The sequence below is a fragment of the Lithobates pipiens genome, unplaced genomic scaffold, assembly GCF_037356315.1.
Source record: "Lithobates pipiens isolate NorthernLeopardFrog02 unplaced genomic scaffold, aLitPip1_a1.2 Scaffold_18, whole genome shotgun sequence".
NCBI classification, from domain to species: Eukaryota; Metazoa; Chordata; class Amphibia; order Anura; family Ranidae; genus Lithobates; species Lithobates pipiens.
In genome coordinates, this window is record NW_027507758.1 from 619,678,262 (window position 1) to 619,697,956 (window position 19,695).

Genomic DNA, 19,695 nt, shown 5'->3' on the forward strand with positions numbered 1-19,695 from the left:
AAAAAACCAAAAGCAGGACACTGAGTGTTGGATTGAACGTGTTGAATGAATATAGCTGATTGCTGAAAATGTGTGTGAATGAGATATACATGAATGATTGGGAAATAGGAGAAGACTAAATGTGTATTAAATAAGTGGAAATGGATGATGGGGAAATACAAAATCATCCAATTCAAATGTGTAAAAAATTATGTGCAGTGCTCTGAATGAAACAATGTATGTGCAAAAAGGAGAAAAAAAAAAAAAAAAAAAGTGCATAAAGCTATTACCCATATGTAGAGTTAAGGAGTGATCTCTTCCTAGTGGAGCACAGTGGAGGAGTGAACTGTCTGTCTGTCCCAGCTCATATACCCCAGGCCCTGGGCGGATCCCCGCCAGCGTCATGCATGATGTCTTTTGCAGCTGTGAAGAGATGAGGGAACACTCACAGCTGAGGATAATCCATACCTCAGTGGGTGCCCCTCCATCTTGGCTGCAGCATCAGGTGGAAAGACAGAGAAAAAAAAAAAAAAAAAAATACAAAAACAAACAATAGACTCCCACCTTGCAGTGTCTATTGACACCACTCGAGGGGCCCTTTTATGCATGGCGCCGATGCACTGAGATCGAACCCCACCACCCCCTGTGATCCACAAAGGGAGGTAGGGAGGGAGCTGAGCGCATCGCAACCCCGGAAAGATGACTGCAACATACCCAGCAAAAACAGCCCATATGTTCAATTGATTGATAAATAAATTCCAGGAAAAACAAAACTGGAAAAAATAATATTAAAAAAGTTCTCAATAACTGATGGAAACACATATATAAATAATTTCAAACCGCAGGTTTATAAACCCTGAACTATATATATACATTTAGTACCTAGTGGACCTGTGTTGAGGATGTCTGTTTCGGTTCCCCCTGGCCTGCCCCCTGACATTGTTGGGGGATGGTCTGAACCTTGCCTCAACCCCGGATGAGACGGTTTTATCCCAGCTCTAACAGTTCCCATTGCTGGAAGTTCTGCCCAATCTTTGGGCTACTTTGTAAGTCACTTTATCAATCAAGTGGACCAATTTGATACTTTCTCTATTTAACTGAGGTTCCGCCTATATTAACATTTGTCATATTTATTTGCTTTTTTAGTAAAAACATGCATCCCACCCCTGATGACTGGCAAGAAGCCAAGAAACGCGTCGGGTTCTCATACTAAGGATGCCTACCTAAGCTTATTTTAATCCTTGATAATATCAACTTTTGTCTTATTGAGTTTGCACTCGTTCATGTGATTTTATGATTTTTGATTTATGCATTTCTGTTATGAACTGCATCCATGTATGTCCATTGATTTGTCTATACTTCGAGATTCTCTGATTACTATTATGAAAATATATTGAGTGTATATCCATATTTATATTATATTACTGTACTACTATTGTATGCATTCCGATCTTGGACAACCCCTAGTGGCTATTGATTATAAATTAAATCTAAATCATTTTATTCACATGTATTCATACATTGTTATTTTCAATTGACATGCTTCATTTAAAGTCCCACTTGTTCCCCTTTTCTTTTTACACTTACTGACAGCAGCGACACGTATATAAATTGCAGTTTGCAAGTGGTTTACCAGAATTATAGCTGAAACTATCAGCCATAACTCCAGTATTTTTTTTCAGCACCTGGCTTTCCTATGAAAGTGGTCAGAGCAGCTTATTAGCCACTGGATTTGTTTTCAGAAGCGGTGGGTGGGGACGTCCCCTCCTGTAGCTCACCGGTGTTTCTCTGGCTTACCGCGTTCTTCCCGGAGTAACGATCCAACAGTGTGGCCAGCTGGTCACAGAGGACAACAAAGACCAGATTATTTCTGATCACCTCTATGGCCTTGTGGAAGAGTGGAAGTAAACAGACTTTTTTTTGTAAAGAAAAAGATCTTTTTCTTTAAAGATTTGGGGTTCTTTTTGACCCCAGATCTCTCCATAAAGAGGACCTGTCATCATTATTTCTATTACAAGGAACGTAAACAGCCTTGTAATAGGGATAAAAGGGATTAAAAAAAAATTAAATAAAAAATTTAAGTGATAGTTTACAAAAAATAAGTAAATAAGAAAAAATAAATAAAATTAAAGTGCCCTCATCCCTGTGCAGAAGTTACATAGTTAGTAATGCTGAATAAAGACACCAGTCCATCCAGTTCAACCTGAGCGAGTGTGGGTGTCTACAATTGTCCCTATTTTATTTAAGGTACATATTAAGGTATAAATATAAAATGTTTGGGTTCATAAGTCATTTTCTAGAAAAAATACTGATTTAAAATTGTAAACAAAAAGTGCCAGAAAAGGCCTGATCTTCAAGTGGATAATGTACTGCTGGAACATTTGCAAAGGAAAAATTGCTGCAGCACAGAGACCCCTCCAAATGTCCCCATAAAATACAAAGCAGACCCACGACACGGGGTCTTTGTGCATTTTTTATTTTTAAGAAGCCAGCAGATGATATTTCATCTGCTGGCAATTTTAAACACTTTTTTCCCTTTGTAAGGGCCAGTTCACAACACAAAAATGCACTCCAGGATCTGCTCCGGATGCGTTTCTGCATAGGCGTTTTTGATGCGCTTTGGTGTGTTTTTGGTGCATTTCCAGATGCATTCCAGGTCCTTTTTTTTCTTATTTTTAACTAGGGTCCGATGCATTTTTGAGGCGCTCCAGTGCTTTTTAATGCATTCCAGTACAAGAAAAATGCAGCATGTTTTGCTTCTTTTTTTTTCCTGGAACTGAAAAGCCCAGGTGTGAACTATTCCATCGGAAACCATATAACCTACTTTTCATGCGTTTTTGATGCAGAACAAAAAACGCACTGGACTGCATCTGGTGTTAACTGGCCCCGTAATGTCAGCGCTGCTGCAGAACTTTCTGTACATCACAGAGATGCCCCTTCACAGGCAAAATTTGGCCCCGTTGTGTATGTTATTTAAAGGAATTGGACATTTTAAATGTTTTATTTACAAAAAATAAAAAAATCACTGTTCCTGGGTGAAATTAATTCTTTGAAAATGTTTTTTGCATTGGTACATGTTCCCCAGGATAGTCAGTTTTACTTGTCCATACATTTTTTATTTTAGAAAATTGGCATTTGTAATCTGACAGATTCAGCTCCCATTGATTTCTATAGGGCTTGGCATATGAATTTCTTTGCAGTTCATCAAACAACATTCCAGATGAACCGAGGACAGTTCATCTCATCATCTCCAGTGAGAAGGTGACACATCGCTAAAATGAAGAAAATTTTCCAGCCCCGTAAGTGGGGGAAATGTTCTGCCCCTGAAGGGGTTAATCTAGGTTCCCACACTATATATGTGTGTATCATCATCTACTGGAGATAAAAGACATCACAGTGACTATGGAGGAAGAGGACGGACATGACAGGGGGGGGGGGGGGGGGTTACTGGGTGTAAATAGAAAATAAGATCTTATTACCTCTGCTACCACTTCCAGCAATGTCTCCTCTCTACTTCCTCCAGACACACGTTTCACCCGTAACTTCCTGTCTGTGCCTGACATCACTTCCTGTCTGTATTCCATAGAGACTTCCTGTCTCGGTATAAGCGAGATCACCTTCTTGTGGAGCTTAGAGGAACTACCGTTGCAAAAATATCTTATAGGATTTGCTATCACACTACTGGGTTCTACCGTGCCCGTGAAGACTCTGTTCAGGCCTGAGATTTAGACTACACTTATTCCATTATTAGCAGGGTGCAAACGTACCCAAATTGAATTTAACCCTTTCGCGATAGGATTAGGGTTCCCTATGGCTTGACATAGGAGCTCCGAAACATGTTACCATAGCAACCAGCCTGCTCCCAGGTGTGACGTCACATCCTGGCTCATGGTGGCTCTCCTCACTTCCTGGAACATTAGACTCGGTTTCCTCACTGACAACGCGCTGTTTACTGGCAAAAGCGGCTCTTCTGGTTGACGGCTTACATCCAACGTTGCATGGCTGCAGCTAAACTCTTTGATTCTGTATTTCTCTGAGTTTGCATTTGGGGCTTTTTTAATCATAATAAACCCATTGATGCTGCACTTATCTGGCATCCCTTTTTTTATTCAAAGGAATTCTTCATTTTTAAATATTTCACTTTAAAGCGGAGGTCCACCCTAAAGTGGACCTTCCACTCATTGGAATCCTCCCCCCCTCTGGCGCCACAATTGGCACCTTTCAGGGGGGTGCAGGTACCTGTACAGTACAGGTATCTGCACCCACTTCCGCCGTAGATTCTGCAGAAAGGAACGCCCCTTTCCGCAGAATCCACGCCCCTTTCCGAAAGTCCCCCGCTGCCTGCTGGGAAACACACGGATCCCAGAGACAGCGGGGACCATCCGTATTGCGCAGCGCGACTCGCACATGCGCAGTAGGGAACCGGGAAATGAAGCCGAAAGGCTCCACTTCCTGATTCCCATACCCAAGATCGCGGCGGCAGCACCCGAGAGACGATCGAGAGATCGGCTTCGGGTGCCGACATCGCGGGCGCGCTGGGCGGGTAAGTGTCCTTATTTTAAAAGTCAGCAGCTGCAGTATTTGTAGCTGCTGGCTTTTAAAAAAAAAAAAACGGCGGAACTCCCGGTGGACTACCGCTTTAAGCATTACCTTACGAGCTGCTCCCAACTGGATGGAATTTTTGAGTTGGTACATATAGTTATATAGATTATAAGGTTGAAAAAAAAGACACGGGCCTATCCAGTTCCACTTATGTGCATGTATGTGGGAGTGATTAGTATTCTCTAATGCCGCGTACACACGATCTGAGGTTTTCGTCTGGAAAATCTTGTATGGTTTTTCCGACGGAATTCCGCTCAAGCTTGGCTTGCATACACACGAATTCACACAAAAGTTCTCTGAACTTCAGACCATCAAGAACGCGGTGACGTACAACAATACTGTACGTCACTGAGAAAAGAGCTGAGAAAATTAAGTTCAGTACTTCCGAGCATGCGTCAAATTGTTTCCGAGCATGCCTAGGAATTTTGCGCTTCAGAATTTTTACAGACAATCTGAATTTCCGATTGGAACTTTTTCCGTTGGAAAAATAGAGAACCTGCTCTCAATCTTTTGCTGGCGGGAATTCCGCCAGAAAAAGTCCGATGGAGCATACACAAGGTCGCAATTTCCAACCAAAACTTCACATCGGACTTTTGTTGGCGGAATTTCCGATCGTGTGCACGGGGCATTTCCCTTCCCATAGCTCTGTATATTCTGCTTCTTGAAGAAGACGTCTACATTTTTTTTTAAGTTGTTTACACTCTCAGCTAGTACCACTTCCTGGGAAGGGGAAGTTCCACATTTTACAGCTCTAATGCCCCATACACACGATTGGCTTTTCGGACAACAAACGTAGGATGTGAGCTTGTTGGTGGAAAGTCCGACCATGTGTATGCTCCATCGAACATTTGCTTGATGGAGATATATACTCCGTGTGTATATGCATTTGGAGATATATACTATATAAACTATTAGAGGAGATATACAGTGGTGTGAAAAAGTGTTTGCCCCCTTCCTCATTTCCTGTTCCTTTGCATATTTGTCACACTTAAGTGTTTCGGAACATCAAACCAATTTAAACAATAGTCAAGGACAACACAAGTAAACACAAAATGCAATTTGTAAATGAAGGTGTTTATTATTAAAGGTGAAAAAAAATCCAAACCATCATGGCCCTGTGTGAAAAAGTGATTGCCCCCCTTGTTAAAACATACTATAACTGTGGTTGTCCACACCTGAGTTCAATTTCTCTAGCCACACCCAGGCCTGATTATTGCCACACCTGTTCACAATCAAGGCATCACTTAAATAGGAGCTGCTTGACACAGTAAGGTCCACCAGAAGATCCTTAAAAGCTACACATCATGCCGAGACCCAAAGAAATTCAGGAACAATTGAGAAAGAAAGTAATTGAGATCTATCAGTCTGGAAAGGGTTATAAAGCCATTTCCAAAGCTTTGGGAATCCAGCGAACCACAGTGAGAGCCATTATCCACAAATGGCGAAGACATGGAACAGTGGTGAACCTTCCCAGGAGTGGCCGGCCGCCCAAAATTACCCCAAGAGTGCAGCGACGACTCATCCAAGAGGTCACAAAAGACCCCACAACAACGTCCAAGGAACTGCAGGCCTCACTTGCCTCAGTTAAGGTCAGCGTTCATGCCTCCACCATCAGGAAAAGACTGGGCAAAAATGGCCTGCATGGCAGAGTTCCAAGGAGAAAACCACTGCTGAGCAAAAAGAACATTAAAGCTCGTCTCAATTTCTCCACAACACATCTTGATGATCCCCAAGACTTTTGGGACAACATTCTGTGGACCGATGAGACAAAAGTGGAACTCTTTGGAAGGTGTGTGTCCAAGTATATCTGGCGTAAAAGGAACACTGCATTTCATAAAAAGAACATTATACCAACAGTAAAATATGGTGGTGGTAGTGTGATGGTCTGGGGCTGTTTTGCTGCTTCAGGACCTGGAAGACTTGCCGTGATAAAAGGAACTATGAATTCTGCTGTCTACCAAGAGATCCTGAAGGAGAATGTCCGACCATCTGTTCGTGTACTCAAGCTGAAACGAACTTGGGTTCTGCAGCAGGACAATGATCCTAAACACACCAGCAAGTCCACCACCGAATGGCTGAAGAAAAACAAAATGAAGACTTTGGAGTGGCCTAGCCAAAGTCCTGACCTGAATACTATTGAGATGTTGTGGTATGACCTTAAAAAGGCCGTTCATGCTCGAAAACCCTCTAATGTAACTGAATTAGGACAATTCTGCAAAGATGAGTGGGCCAAAATTCCTCCAGGACGCTGTAAAAGCCTCATTGCACGTTATCGCAAACGCTTGGTTGCAGTTGTTGCTGCTAAGGGTGGCCCAACCAGTTATTAGGTTTAGGGGGCAATCACTTTTTCACACAGGGCCATGATGGTTTGGATTTTTTTTCACCTTTAATAATAAACACCTTCATTTACAAATTGCATTTTGTGTTTACTTGTGTTGTCCTTGACTATTGTTTAAATTGGTTTGATGTTCCGAAACACTTAAGTGTGACAAACATGCAAAGGAACAGGAAATGAGGAAGGGGGCAAACACTTTTTCACACCACTGTATACTTTTAGAGGAGATATACAGTATATACCATTAGTGTAGATATATACAGTATATACTATTAGATGAGAGATATACTGTATATACTATTAGAAGAGATATACTGTATATACTATTAGAGGAGATATATACTGTATATACTATTAGAGGAGATATACCGTATAAACTATTAGAGGAGATATATACTGTATATACTATTAGAGGAGAGATACTGTATATATTATTAGAGGAGAGATATACTGTATATATACGATTAGATGAGATATACTGTATATACGATAAGAGGTTGAATCTGGTAAATATTAGACTAAGGCCGCGTACACACGGGCGGACTGTCCGCCCAACTAGGTTCGTCAAACAGTTTGACAAACAGTCCGTTCAAAATTAGCATGAACGGACTTGACCACACACGACGAACGAACAGTCCGCTGAAAACTTGCGCGATGACGTGAACGGCACGTACGACGGGACGAGAAATTCGACGTCCAATACACTGCAATGCAACCTTCGCCGTGTAAATCCTTTCTGAGCATGCGCGCAACTTAGTTTGTCGAACAAGCCTACACACGAGCGGACTGTCCGCTGAAACCAAGTTTCAGCGGACTGTCTAACGGGAATTCCGAAAAACTTTGTTCGTCAGACTGTCCGCTGAAACTGTCCACTGAAGCCCACACACGAGCGGACTGTCCGCTGAAACACTGTTCAGCGGACAAAGTTGGGCGAACAGTCCGCCCGTGTGTACGCGGCCTCAGTGATCAAATGTTTTATCTAACTGCTTCCGGGCTGCCCCTTGTACATTTACTGTGGCAGGGCTGCCTGGGTGTGCCAAATCACATACGTGTACGTGATTTTGTGCATGCAGTTTAGGGGGCAGGCGTGCGTGTGCCACTCCCACTGTGATTGGACACAGCGGGAGCCACTCAGCGGGTCCTCCGTTTATTCACAGGAGAGACGGAGCAGCGGTGTGCCGTACACCGCTGATCTTTCAGGGAGGAAAAGCAAGAGATAGTGTTTCCGCTAAGCTGAGTCACAATCTCTCTTTTCCCTCAGTGAATCCCCTCCCCCCCACAGTTAGAAACACCTCCCAGGGAACACATTTAACCCCTTGATCACCCCTAGTGTTAACCAAAAAAAAAATTATGTAGTAAGGGGTTATGTATTATAGCAGAAAGTAAAAAAAATTTTTTTTTTTTTTCAAAATTGTCAATCTTTTTCATCCAAAACTGTCCTATAGTGCAGACAGTGAACGCACCCAGACACTTGGACTAGGAACCCACACTGCCTGTGCCGGTTCATGTCAAGGGAGTATACCACTTCCATTCATGGCCTTCACCAGGCACAGAAGGAGACAGGGAACCACGCTATCACCTTCTGCTCCGGAGTGGTCTTGGGGGATCATCTTGCAGAAAATCCTACTAGTTGCTCCCAGTGGAGCCAAGTAGGTAAAGGTGTGGGTGGAACAAAAAGAAAGCCAGAGAACAGATGCTTCCTTCACCCAGGTTCCAGATAATGCATCTCCTCCGTCCAGGGGAAACACGAAAAACTGACCAGTTCAGCAGAGGGATTGCCTTCTAAAGTGTATTGGTGATGTGTTTCCTGTTGATGTTGGAGGAGGTGCTTCTCTCATGGGCTGTCCCGGAAGACTAAATAGTTGACGATTAATCGATTAGTTGTTTCGGACCTACATTTATTACTACTCTCTGGACCCATTTATTCAACCAGTTTCATATCCATGTACATCCAATTTCATCAACTCCAACACACTTTATTTTATAGAACAACATTTATGAGGTACAAAATCTATATATACCCCATCCACTGGACTTCCACCATCCAGTTTCTCACTTCCTCCTTCAAAAGAATGACAACAAGTTGGTCTAAGGCCTCTTTCACACGGGACGGATCAGTAATGATCCGCCCCGTGATGATCCGCTCGCTCAGCGGGGATCGCTCCGTTGTCCCCGCTGAGCCGGCGGCGGACAGGGCGGTCTCCGCACACTGTGCAGGGACCGCCCTGTCAGATCTCCGCTCTCCTCTATGGGGATCGGATGAGCACGGACCGTCTGTCCGTGTTCATCCGATCCGCTCTGCAGACGGATAGAAAAATAGGATTTTCCTCCGTCTGCAGGATCGGACAGTAGCGGAGGCGGACGAAATCGGGTGTCTGCGGATGTTCATCCGCAGACACCCGCTATCCCATAGGGATGAATGTATGTCCGTATTGCATCCGCAAACGGATGGATGAAATACGGACATATCGTCCGCATGTGTGAAAGGGGCCTAAGAACTGCCTTTCATAAATCTACGTTGGAGGTCATTTATACATTTACCACAAACAAATTTCTGTATGTAAGGTATTTGAAGGAATGGTAAGAGTCCCTTACCATTCCCTCAAATATCTTACATACTATTAGTGTTAGGCTGACTGGTCTGTAGTTTCCTGATATCCCCCAGGGCAGTGCCAAGCTCCCCATGCGCTTTTACAATATCTTGCCTTTTAGTCTTAAAACTGGACTGAAATCATTTTAAAGATTCTGCTCCAGTTGACTTCAGATTAGCAATCAAAAACAGGAGCAGTTCAGCGAACCTAACAGGGACTGAACCCAGGAATGTTCAACCTCCCCTCACCTACACTCCTCTGTGAGATCTCTGATGTTTAACAAGGTCTGATTTCTGTGCACAACATTTTCCGCACTTGGAGCAGGAATATGGCTTTTCCCCAGTGTGAGATCTTTGATGTAAAACAAGTTTTGATTTTCGTGAAAAACATTTCCCACACTCACAGCAGGAAAATGGCTTCTTCTCTGTGTGGGATCTCTGATGTTTAGCAAGGTCTGATTTCTGTAAAAAACTTTTACTGCACTCAGGGCAAAAATACGGCTTCTCCCCTATGTGCAGTCTCTGATGTCTAACAAGAACTGACTTCCGTGAAAAACATTTCCTGCACTCAGGGCAGGAATACGGCTTCTCACCCGTGTGAGATCTCTGATGTGTAATGAGGTCTGACTTCTGTGCAAAACATTTCCCGCACTCAAGGCAGGAATGGGGCTTCTCTGTGTGAATCATCTGATGTACAACAAGGACTGATTTATGTAAAAAACATTTCCCGCATTCAGGGCAGAGATAAGGCCTTTCTCCTGTGTGAGATCTTTGATGTCTTACAAGATGTGATTTCCATGTAAAACATTTCCCACATTCAGAACAGGAGTTTTGTTTCCTGCTCTTGTGAGATTTGCAATGTAGGACAAGTGCTGATTTGCGAAGGAAACATCTCTCGCACTCAGAACAGAGATGAAACTTCTCTCTTGTGTGAGATTTCTGATGTCTGACGAGATGTTTTTTCCATTTAAAACATTTCCCACATTCAGTGCAGGAATACGGCTTCTCCCCTGTGTGAGATCTCTGATGGCCAACAAGGTCTGATTTCTGTGCAAAACATTTCCCACACTCAAGGCAGGAATATGGCTTCTCCCCCGTGTGAGATCTCTGATGTCTAACAAGATGTTTTTTCCATGGAAAACATTTTCCACATTCAGCACAGGAATATGGCTTCTCTCCTGTGTGAGATCTCTGATGATTAACAAGGACTGATTTCTGTACAAAACATTTTCCACACTCGAGGCAGGAATATGGCTTCTCCCCTGTGTGAATCCTCTGATGGTTAACAAGGACTGATTTTTCTAAAAAACATTTCCCGCATTCAGGGCAGGGATACGGCTTCTCCCCTGTGTGAGATTTCTGATGTCTAACAAGATGACATTTCCGTGTAAAACATTTCCCACATTCAGAGCAGGAGTTTTGTTTCTTGCCCGTGTGAGATCTGTAATGTATGACAAGTTCTGATTTATGAAGGAAACATTTTCCGCACTCAGAACAGGAATGAAGTGTCTCATCCCTGTGAGATCTCTGATGTACAGTAAGACTTAATTTAGAGCTAAAACTTTCCCCACATTCAGGACAGGAAAATGTCTCCTCCCCCTGAATTGCGACACCATCCCTCACAGTACGAGGTTGCTCAGAGTCAGAGGGATTTGATGGTCTATCCACACTGTGAAGTCCTCCTCCTGCACAATCTCTTGTGATGCCCTTATCTTCCATTTTACAACCTGGGGATAAAGTGAGATGATCCTTTGAGGATTCCTCGATGGCGTGTCCTGGAAAAATATAAAAACATGATCAATACATACAAAAGTGTTAGTTCATTTAAATCAAAATTCTATCTGGATCAGGTTTTTTTTTTTTGTAATTCCTTTATTTTTCATAGAAAGTGCATTTCACAGCCAAAGTAAGTAACAATAATATCAAGTAAGATCAGATACCAGGAAGGTTCACGTAATGTGTTCAACATATCAACTGTCCTGGCATTACACAGTGTGGATGGCATGAATGAAAAGACGGTATGTATAGAAAATATTGTCGGTGCATAGAGCAGGGAGGGCATTCCATCGTTTACATGCGAGACCCAAAACAAGTATTCATGGGTGCAAAACTAAGCAGCGAAAAAAACTCTTACAGTATATTGGGGGACAAGGTGTCCCGATGGCCAGCTGAGCCCAGAGATGGGACACCAGGACAGGGGTAATGTAAGTGAAGATATTCACAGTATCTGAATAGTACAGCCCATATCTGAGCTAAGCATATGAAGAAAGGGGGACAGTCAGGGGATCTGAAGTGTATAGTGTGAGATAGGGACAAAGTCAAGGACAAAGAAACAGGGAGAGAAGACAGGTAGTGCCTCCCGCCCAGGGAGCAAAGCTAGTCAAGGAGGTCAGGCGGGTTGTGAGACCTCTCATAGGTAAGCATCAGTATACACAAAATGCTGCCATGATCCCAAGGTCTCTCGAAAGATCTCCTCCCTGTTGTGGAGGGTGGCGGTGAGATCCTCCATATCTCTCAGTTTGTTCACTTTAGTAAACCACAGGGATTTCGACGGCGGATTCTCCGATCTCCAGCAGAGGGGGATGCATGCCTTGCATTTAATAACTGGATGGTGAGAGATGCTTTGTATTTCTTTATCGGTCACTCAGATAGATGAAGCAAGCAACATCTAGAGAAACATTGGTCAGATGTTTGATTGTGCAGGTCACCTCACGCCAAAAAGGAGAAAGGATCTCACCGCTCCAGGAGCACACATGCCGGCTGTAAACTGTCTCTTCGGCTGGGAAGCCAGAGGTGCCAACAGACGAAAAACAAGCTCTGGACTGCCGCACTCTTCAGAAAACCACTTTCTTTTATTGGAAAATCACAGCTCAAACACAGCGAACAAGGAAAGCCATAGCCAATGAATAAGCACTACAGCGAGTGTGAAACGTCAGCAATTTTTCCTTGTTCGCTGTGTTTGTTGAGCTGTGATGTGATTTTCCAATAAAAGAAAGTGGTTTTCTGAAGAGTGCGGCAGTCCAGAGCTTGTTTTTTGTCTCACACCAAAAAGGCATGAGTTTGGGACAGTCCCATAAGAGGTAGCATCATTACCCTCCGCATTGCCACATCGCCATCACAAACTAGGGACTTGCGGAAAGAAACGATGCAGAATAGTGGGTATCCTATACCATCGGGTCAAGATCTTGTAACAAGTCTCTTGGAATCTGGTAGCAATGGAGGACCTCTGAGAGTCAGTGAATTGTGTGCCAAGATCCGATTCCCACTTAGAGAGGAATGGAGATACATCCCCTCCGTCAAAGAGGCATAGATGATCGAGAGACTATGGCGGACCGGCTCCCCCCCCCCCCCCCGGTGACAGATATGTTCCAGTTCTGTGAGGTGACGAGAGATGCCTGGGAATTGCAAACACCTCCAAAGGAAATCTGTATCTGTAGCAGATACCTCGGCAGCTGATAAGAATTGCCCGTCGGGTCCCACTAAGTCACATACATGGAGCCGGCCGCCCACAGCTAGTCACTTAAATTGAGGATTCTGAAGGCCAGGTGCTAATTATGGATTGCCCAATACCAGCACCATCGGGGAGGGTAGTGGTGCCACTGAGGAATGTCCGAGGGCATCTCTGGCCACCAATAGTGTGCTGCCCAGTGTAGGGTGGTCAATGAGGTTTTTTGGCAGAGGTGAGGTGATCCATGGCCAGCTCTTGGCTGTATCGCTAGAGTCTTCCATTTCCATGGCCACCCATTGTTTTGCCGCTGCATGGAAATGCCAGTCCACCAACCTGGTGAGATGGGCCTCTCTGTAATAGGCTCTCACATGTGGGAGACCCTCCCCTCCCATATGTTTTACGAGATGGATAAGTTGAAGTCTAATGCGTGGTCTGTGGTGGGACCAAACAAAGTCATGGAACATAGAGTCTACCCACTTGAAGAATACTATTGGAAGGGGGATAGGGAGAACCTGCAGCAGGTACAGTACCCTGGGCAACATGGTCATCTTGAGGGCATTGCAGTGGCCAAACCACATTAAAGCGAGTGAGTGGCAATGAAGGAGGTCTGTTCGAAGACGGATAAGTAACGGGGTGAAGTTCGTCTTAGAGCAGTGATTCTCAACCAGGGTTCCGTGGAACCCTAGGGTTCCTCCAGAGGTTGCTAGGGGTTCCTTCAGCATTGGGCCATTTCTGCCTCTTGGATAAGTTCCCACCAACACCATTGATCTTTTTAGCTATCTGTATGGAGGTAATTCTTCCCAATGACCACGAGTGTAAGGACCATTCTTCCCACTGACCATCACACTATTGTATCACGAGTTGTAGATTTCAAATTTTTAGCAGGGGTTTCCCGAGACCAGATAACTATTTCAAGGGTTCCTCTGCGTTGAAAAGGTTGAGTAAGGCTGTCTTAGAGGGGTCAGAAGTAATGTCCACTCCCAAGTAGTGAATATAGTCAGTCACCCAGCGCAAGGGGTACGCTGAGCGCAGGCATCTGACAGTGTCCTTGCCCACTGTAAGGTTAAGAATGGAGGATTTGGAATAGAGAGAGCACCATACTCCTGCAAAGGCTGGAGCAATATTGGGAGAGAGGTAAGCGATTCCGTCAGGAAATAAATTAATTTGTCTGCAAAAGCGGCCACCTTGTGGGTCCCTGAGGATTTTTGGTAGCCAGTGATGCCAGAATCTGCCCTAATTTTGCACAGAAAGGGCTCCAGAGAGAGTATGAATATCAGAGGAGACAAGTGGCAGCCCTGCCGCATGCCATTGTGAATTTTGAAAAAGTCTGAGCTAGTCTCGTTAACCTTGACCGCAGCGGTGAGATGAGAATAGAGGGATAGTAGCCAGCACAACATGGAGGATCGGGTGGCCCGTATGAAGGTCCAGTCAATGCAATCAAAGGCCTTCTCCACGTCGGTAGATAGGAAGAGAAGGGGCTGATTCGATCACCGGGCTGCATGAATCGGGTTCACTTCCCGGATGATATTGTCTCGAGGCTCGCGGAGGGGTACAAAGCCTGCTTGATCTCTATGGATGAGACACGGAATATGCAAGAGCAATCTGTTTGCCAAAATTTTTGCAAATAGTTTCCGATCTGTGTTTAGGAGTGCTATTGTACGATAGTTCCCACATCGTAATGGGTCTTTCCTCTCCTTCGGGATAAGGGAGATGTAAGCTCGCAAAGTATCTACCGGAAAGGGTTCCCCTTCCATGATAGAATTGAGGGCAGAGATCAGGGGTCATGATAACGTCTCAAAGAAGACTTTGCAATAGGTGGGGGTAAGGCCATCGGGGCCAGGGGCCTTCTTCAGCTTCAAATTGGCCAGAGCCACCCCCAGCTGTGATAGGCTCTTCTAGCTCCTCCTATATTGCAATAGGTAGTGATGGCATGCCAGACAAGGCAAGATATGACTCTGGGGTGAGTCCGCCACCGGGAGGGTGGTTAGTAGCGGAGGTACCGTCCAAATTATAAAGGCTTTCGTAGAAAGACCGGAACTCCGCCGCCAGATGTCGGAAGATGTGTTTAAACTTTGCCCAGAAGAATCCATAATATGGGAAATGTAAGTTTTCGAGCATGGACCTCGCAATGCCCAAGCCAACAGTGTGCCAGGTTTGTTTGAAAATTCGTACATTGGATGGTGTGCCCATGCCAGTTTTTGCTTCGTTTTGTGGAACAAGAGCAAGCGGAGTTCCTTGCGAACTCTAAGGAGATCCTGATATGTTGAACGGGCAAGGCTGGCCTTATGGGAACTTTCCAGGCTGCGAAACTGAGCAAGGAGTTCTTCCGTGTAACGGGTTCTCTCCCGTTTAAGACGGGCTCCGATTCTTAGCAGAGTGCCCTGAACGACTGTCTTATGTGCCTCCCGGACCACCAAGGGATTGGAGACTGATGTTTAATTAAGAAGTAGTCCCGCAGTGTGGTCAGTAGCTCAGAACAAGTCTCCTCTGACTGGAGCAAGGCCTCATTCAATCTCCAAGATGGAGGGGTCCGGGTCACTGGACCCAGTTGAGGTGTCAGATAGATCAGTGCATGGTCCAAGAAAGATATGATGTCAACACAGGTGGACACAACTCTGGGTAAATCTTTATGTGTCAGCAAGAGATAATCTAGTCACGAGTAGGTGTCATGGACCTGAGAGAAGAAGGAATAGTCTCGGTCTTGAGTTAACAACTGCCAGTGGTCAACCAGATGCAGAGTATGCAGATTTGCCTTCAAAGGCACTTTAGGCGAGAATAAGGGAGATGGGAGGATCCATAGCAAAGTTGAGGCCCCCCAAAAATTAGCAACCCCTCAGTGAAAAGGAAGGAACTTCCGCAAGAATTGCGGATGGTCCACATTCGGGAACTAGATGTTGGCTAAGGTGACCAGCATGTCAAACACTCTTCCCTTCAGAAGAAGGAAGTGGCCCTGAGCATCTGTTGCCATCAGGATGCTAACCCTCTTAGATTTGGAGATGGGAGAAACACTGTGGTATGCCGTTGGGAAGGCCCCATTAGTCAGTTTAGGGATTCGATCACTACGGAAATGCGTTTCCTGCAAAAAAATCAACTTAAGTTTTACATTTGCGCAAGTCAGCCAACAGCTGGGAGCGTTTTTCCAGAGTGGTGACCTTAAGGAGACCCATATTGCCCTTTGGTCTGCGAGTGGGCACAATAAAATGTGGGGAAGAACCTCAGCTAGGAGATCCCCCCTAGGCGAGAGACAGGGAGTGGGGAGAACAGAGAGACACAGAGAAGACAGGAGAGAAAACAGGGAAAGGAGGGAGTAGAGGGAGGGAATAGTCTGTCCACAATGTAGTTAAGCTGAGGACCCTGGTTAGGCACAGATAAAGCCTTCACCGGGGTCCGCCCTAATTGGGGGTGGTTGGAGCGTTAGGGGCTGCTCAGAGCGAACAGCAATTGGTCAACAGCAGATAGTTGGAGATTCACGGGATGGTAGCAACGAGAAGCATATGATAGGCAATGAGAGAGCCAGCCAAACTAAAAACGTAACAAAAAACAAAGATCAAAAATAGGAACCAGGTAACAGAGGACCAACATCTGGGATAATGCTGTGATGGTGCACTGGGGGAGACCTATAGATCGAGAAGGCTCAGAGTGGGCCCAGGTATTTAATAACAGAGTATGCGCAGGGCCTCTTCACTATGCCCCAGAGCATCAGAACAGAGGGTCAAAAAGCATACAGGGATATGTACACATGTACCGTAGATAAGGATACAAACACAGGCCCAGGAACCTCCATAGCAGCACCCTGATTGAGGAGACACATCTACTGGACAGGCCCTATCACCCCTTCATCAAATAAAATGCATTAACCAGGGTATGCAGGGGAGGGAGAGAGTTAGAAAAAGTGTGGCAAGTTTGGGATGCAGAATCCCCATCAGGAAACGCCACATGGGGCCAGCATATTAACGGCCAGTTTAGGTTGGGGGGGTGGAGCAGTAATGGGGTATGGAGCCTGTCCATTGACCCCTGTAATTTGTCCTTGTGTCCCCCCGGTGGGCAGAGGAGAACAACATATATGTCAATACAAAACAATTCTAACTGTGCCCGTAGGCAGAGAGCAATGGATAAAAGTTACCAATATCACAGAGAAAACCCCCCTCCCCCTTGTTGAAGGGTCTACCTTTGCTGTTATGTAGTTGAGCCATGTACGGCTGATGGAGGTACAGATCGGTGTGGCCCTAAGAGTCAATGTACGCCTGCGGCAACAGGAACCTAGTGCGGCGGGCCTCACCAGGACAGCGGCTGTAGTGTCACACCAGCTATGGAAGTAAAAGAAATCATGCCTCAGAGGAAGTTGGATGTAATCTGGAGGGCTCGCGACTAGGTGCACGAGAGCGGGGTCGTCTGATCTGTTGCGGTCTTGGCAAAAGAGGGCCAAGTGCCTCCTGGGTAAGTAGGCAATCATTCCAGTTGGAGATATTGACCGCAGGCTTGTCTAGAAAGCCGAACAGGTCTGGAAGTTGATCCAGTGCGCAGAATTGAAACTCAGATCTCTGTTTCCGCACAACGAGATGGAAAGGATGGCCCCAGTGGTAGGTAGCATCTGCCTTATGGATCACCTCGAGGAGATGCCGCAGAAGCCCACGGGCCGTGTCTGCCTGGAGATATCGGGGTAGATCCGTAAGAGGGCTCCATCAAAAGTCAATCAGGCCTTTCGCCCAGGCCAGGCGTAGGATCTCTTCTTTAATGGTGAAGAAGTGTACCCTGTATAAAACATCTTGTGGCAAATCCAGGGTAGCAGGGCCCTGTGAGGATGGGGGAAGGTGCCCTGGGGCCCGGTACATGGTGGACCCTGTCCAGCTATAGCTCAGAGGTGGGGGGCTTGCCAAGTACCTGGTTTAAAAACAGCTACCACTGTGGCCCGGAGGTCTGGACACATGGTTGTTTCTCATGCTCCCATTTTCTCCATCATCCAGCCACAACTGGACCTCGACAAGATGGCAGACGGAAAGCCTGGTGCTCTGTCTTCAGGGTAGTGATGCGAGCATCTGTGGTAGTGATGGATGATTCTAGGACCACCACCCTCTCCTCCACGGTGTCAACCTTTTGGCGAAGATAATGGATCTCCAACGTGAGGGCATTTACAAAGGAGGCTGTCATGGCCTGGGGGTCCTATTTGGTGGGCAGACCCGCTACTATATCCTGAAGGGATCTGGATGCATGTCTGACTGCGGGATAGACAGTAACAGTATAAGGGAGAGCAGTCTATCCTCCAGGGATTGTGAGTCTCCCACCACTGCAGCCCCTGCCTGTGTACCTTTTTCTGCTGGTAGTAGCGGCGGCGGTGCTCACAGCAGTCGCTCGCAGGAAATAATGGGTGATCTCGGCTCCTCTTAGCTCCCCCGTTATCAGCGGTGTTTGCGGTCCCCTGGCATGAGCGATCAGCTCGCCTGTACAATCCAAAAAGCACATCTTCACGTTTCCATAGCTAAGTGACGCCCCTCTTGATCAGGTCAATTTAAAATGAGTAGATGCTATCTGTGGTTGTCCCAACCTGCTATGACTTCCCCTCTTTAGTCAAAGGACCTTTGGTTCACTTCCACATTTACATAGCCTTGTCAGAAGAGCAGGACCCAATGGGGACTGGGAGGTGCATGCTCATCCCTCAACTACAAGCTAGGCACTGGGTCAAGAGATGTCTGATAAACAAGAGGTTCAAAGTTTATCCTTCAAGAACAAGTGAAGGCCTAGACTTCTGGTGATAAGAACAGCTCACTCTTATGTAATGTTCTGACCTGTATTGAACTGCATAAGGTTATTATTTTTTTGTAGTATGCTGGCATCTGGTAGCAGTTTTGTGCCATTGCAACTTGCATACTATACAGTATAATTTTGGTTTCTCTCTCTATCCTCACCTCCTGTTTAGTGCTCATTAGTTCAGTCCTAGGTAGACTCTTCCCATTTCTTATATGTTCCCTCAGTAAGTGTAAGTACTTTGCACAGACAGGGCTTAGGAAAGTCCATGTCTTTTAATATTTCAAAACACTGGGAAAACATCAGAATGAGTATCATTGACTATTGCCAGTCTGTTATTGGCTGATATCACTCGGCTCCCTCCTTAGTCTGGACCAATCAGTGTGTAGTACTAGAGCAGAGATAACAGAATATATTATGGCTCACCTGTGATGATCTCCGTAGGAGTGTCCTCCTCTATACATGTCCTCGTCATTCCAGCCTCCTCCGTATATTGCCGATTGTCCCTCACATACGTCTCTTCTACTTCACCCTCAACTTTCATGTCCATCAGATCTTCACCCTAAACCAACAGAATGCATAAAATAACATCTGTAAAATAGAAGTATTCATGATGTGAGATCACATAGAAAATATCATCTTGTAGTCCACACATCGTCTCCACATGTCAGAGTGTTCAATCACTTTATGTTCCAGATCCTCAACTCCACCTACCTGATGATGGTGGGGGATGGTGTGATCTTCCTGTGTAGAATCCCGGGAATACAGAGGAGGGGGACATCTCTCTGGTGGGTTTCTGTCGCTTAATGACTCGGCCGTGGTGTCCTGGTACAGATCTTTGTGTCTTTTTAGAGACTCAGACTCCTCCATCACCCAATTCTCATTAACCTCCTCTTTTATCTCTTCTTTAATATCAACTTTAGAATCTCTCAGGTTTCCACTCTGAAGATATAAAAAAAATGACAAGTTGTAACAATGCAGATAATGTACAGATCCCAA

The 19,695-nt window shown here is 45.3% G+C and overlaps 1 protein-coding gene across 1 annotated transcript in view; it reads right to left on the reverse strand.

Moving 5' to 3' along the window:
* The window catches only part of LOC143986851 (uncharacterized), a 111,828-nt gene that overhangs the window by 68,101 nt on the left and 24,032 nt on the right, over positions 1 to 19,695 (reverse strand). The window contains exons 14-16 of the mRNA XM_077485260.1: positions 19,411 to 19,638; positions 19,123 to 19,258; positions 9,759 to 11,281 (exon numbers count right to left, since the gene is read on the reverse strand). Coding sequence (XP_077341386.1) covers positions 9,759 to 11,281; positions 19,123 to 19,258; positions 19,411 to 19,638 — 1,887 coding nt within the window. The remainder of the gene's footprint in view (positions 1 to 9,758; positions 11,282 to 19,122; positions 19,259 to 19,410; positions 19,639 to 19,695) is intronic.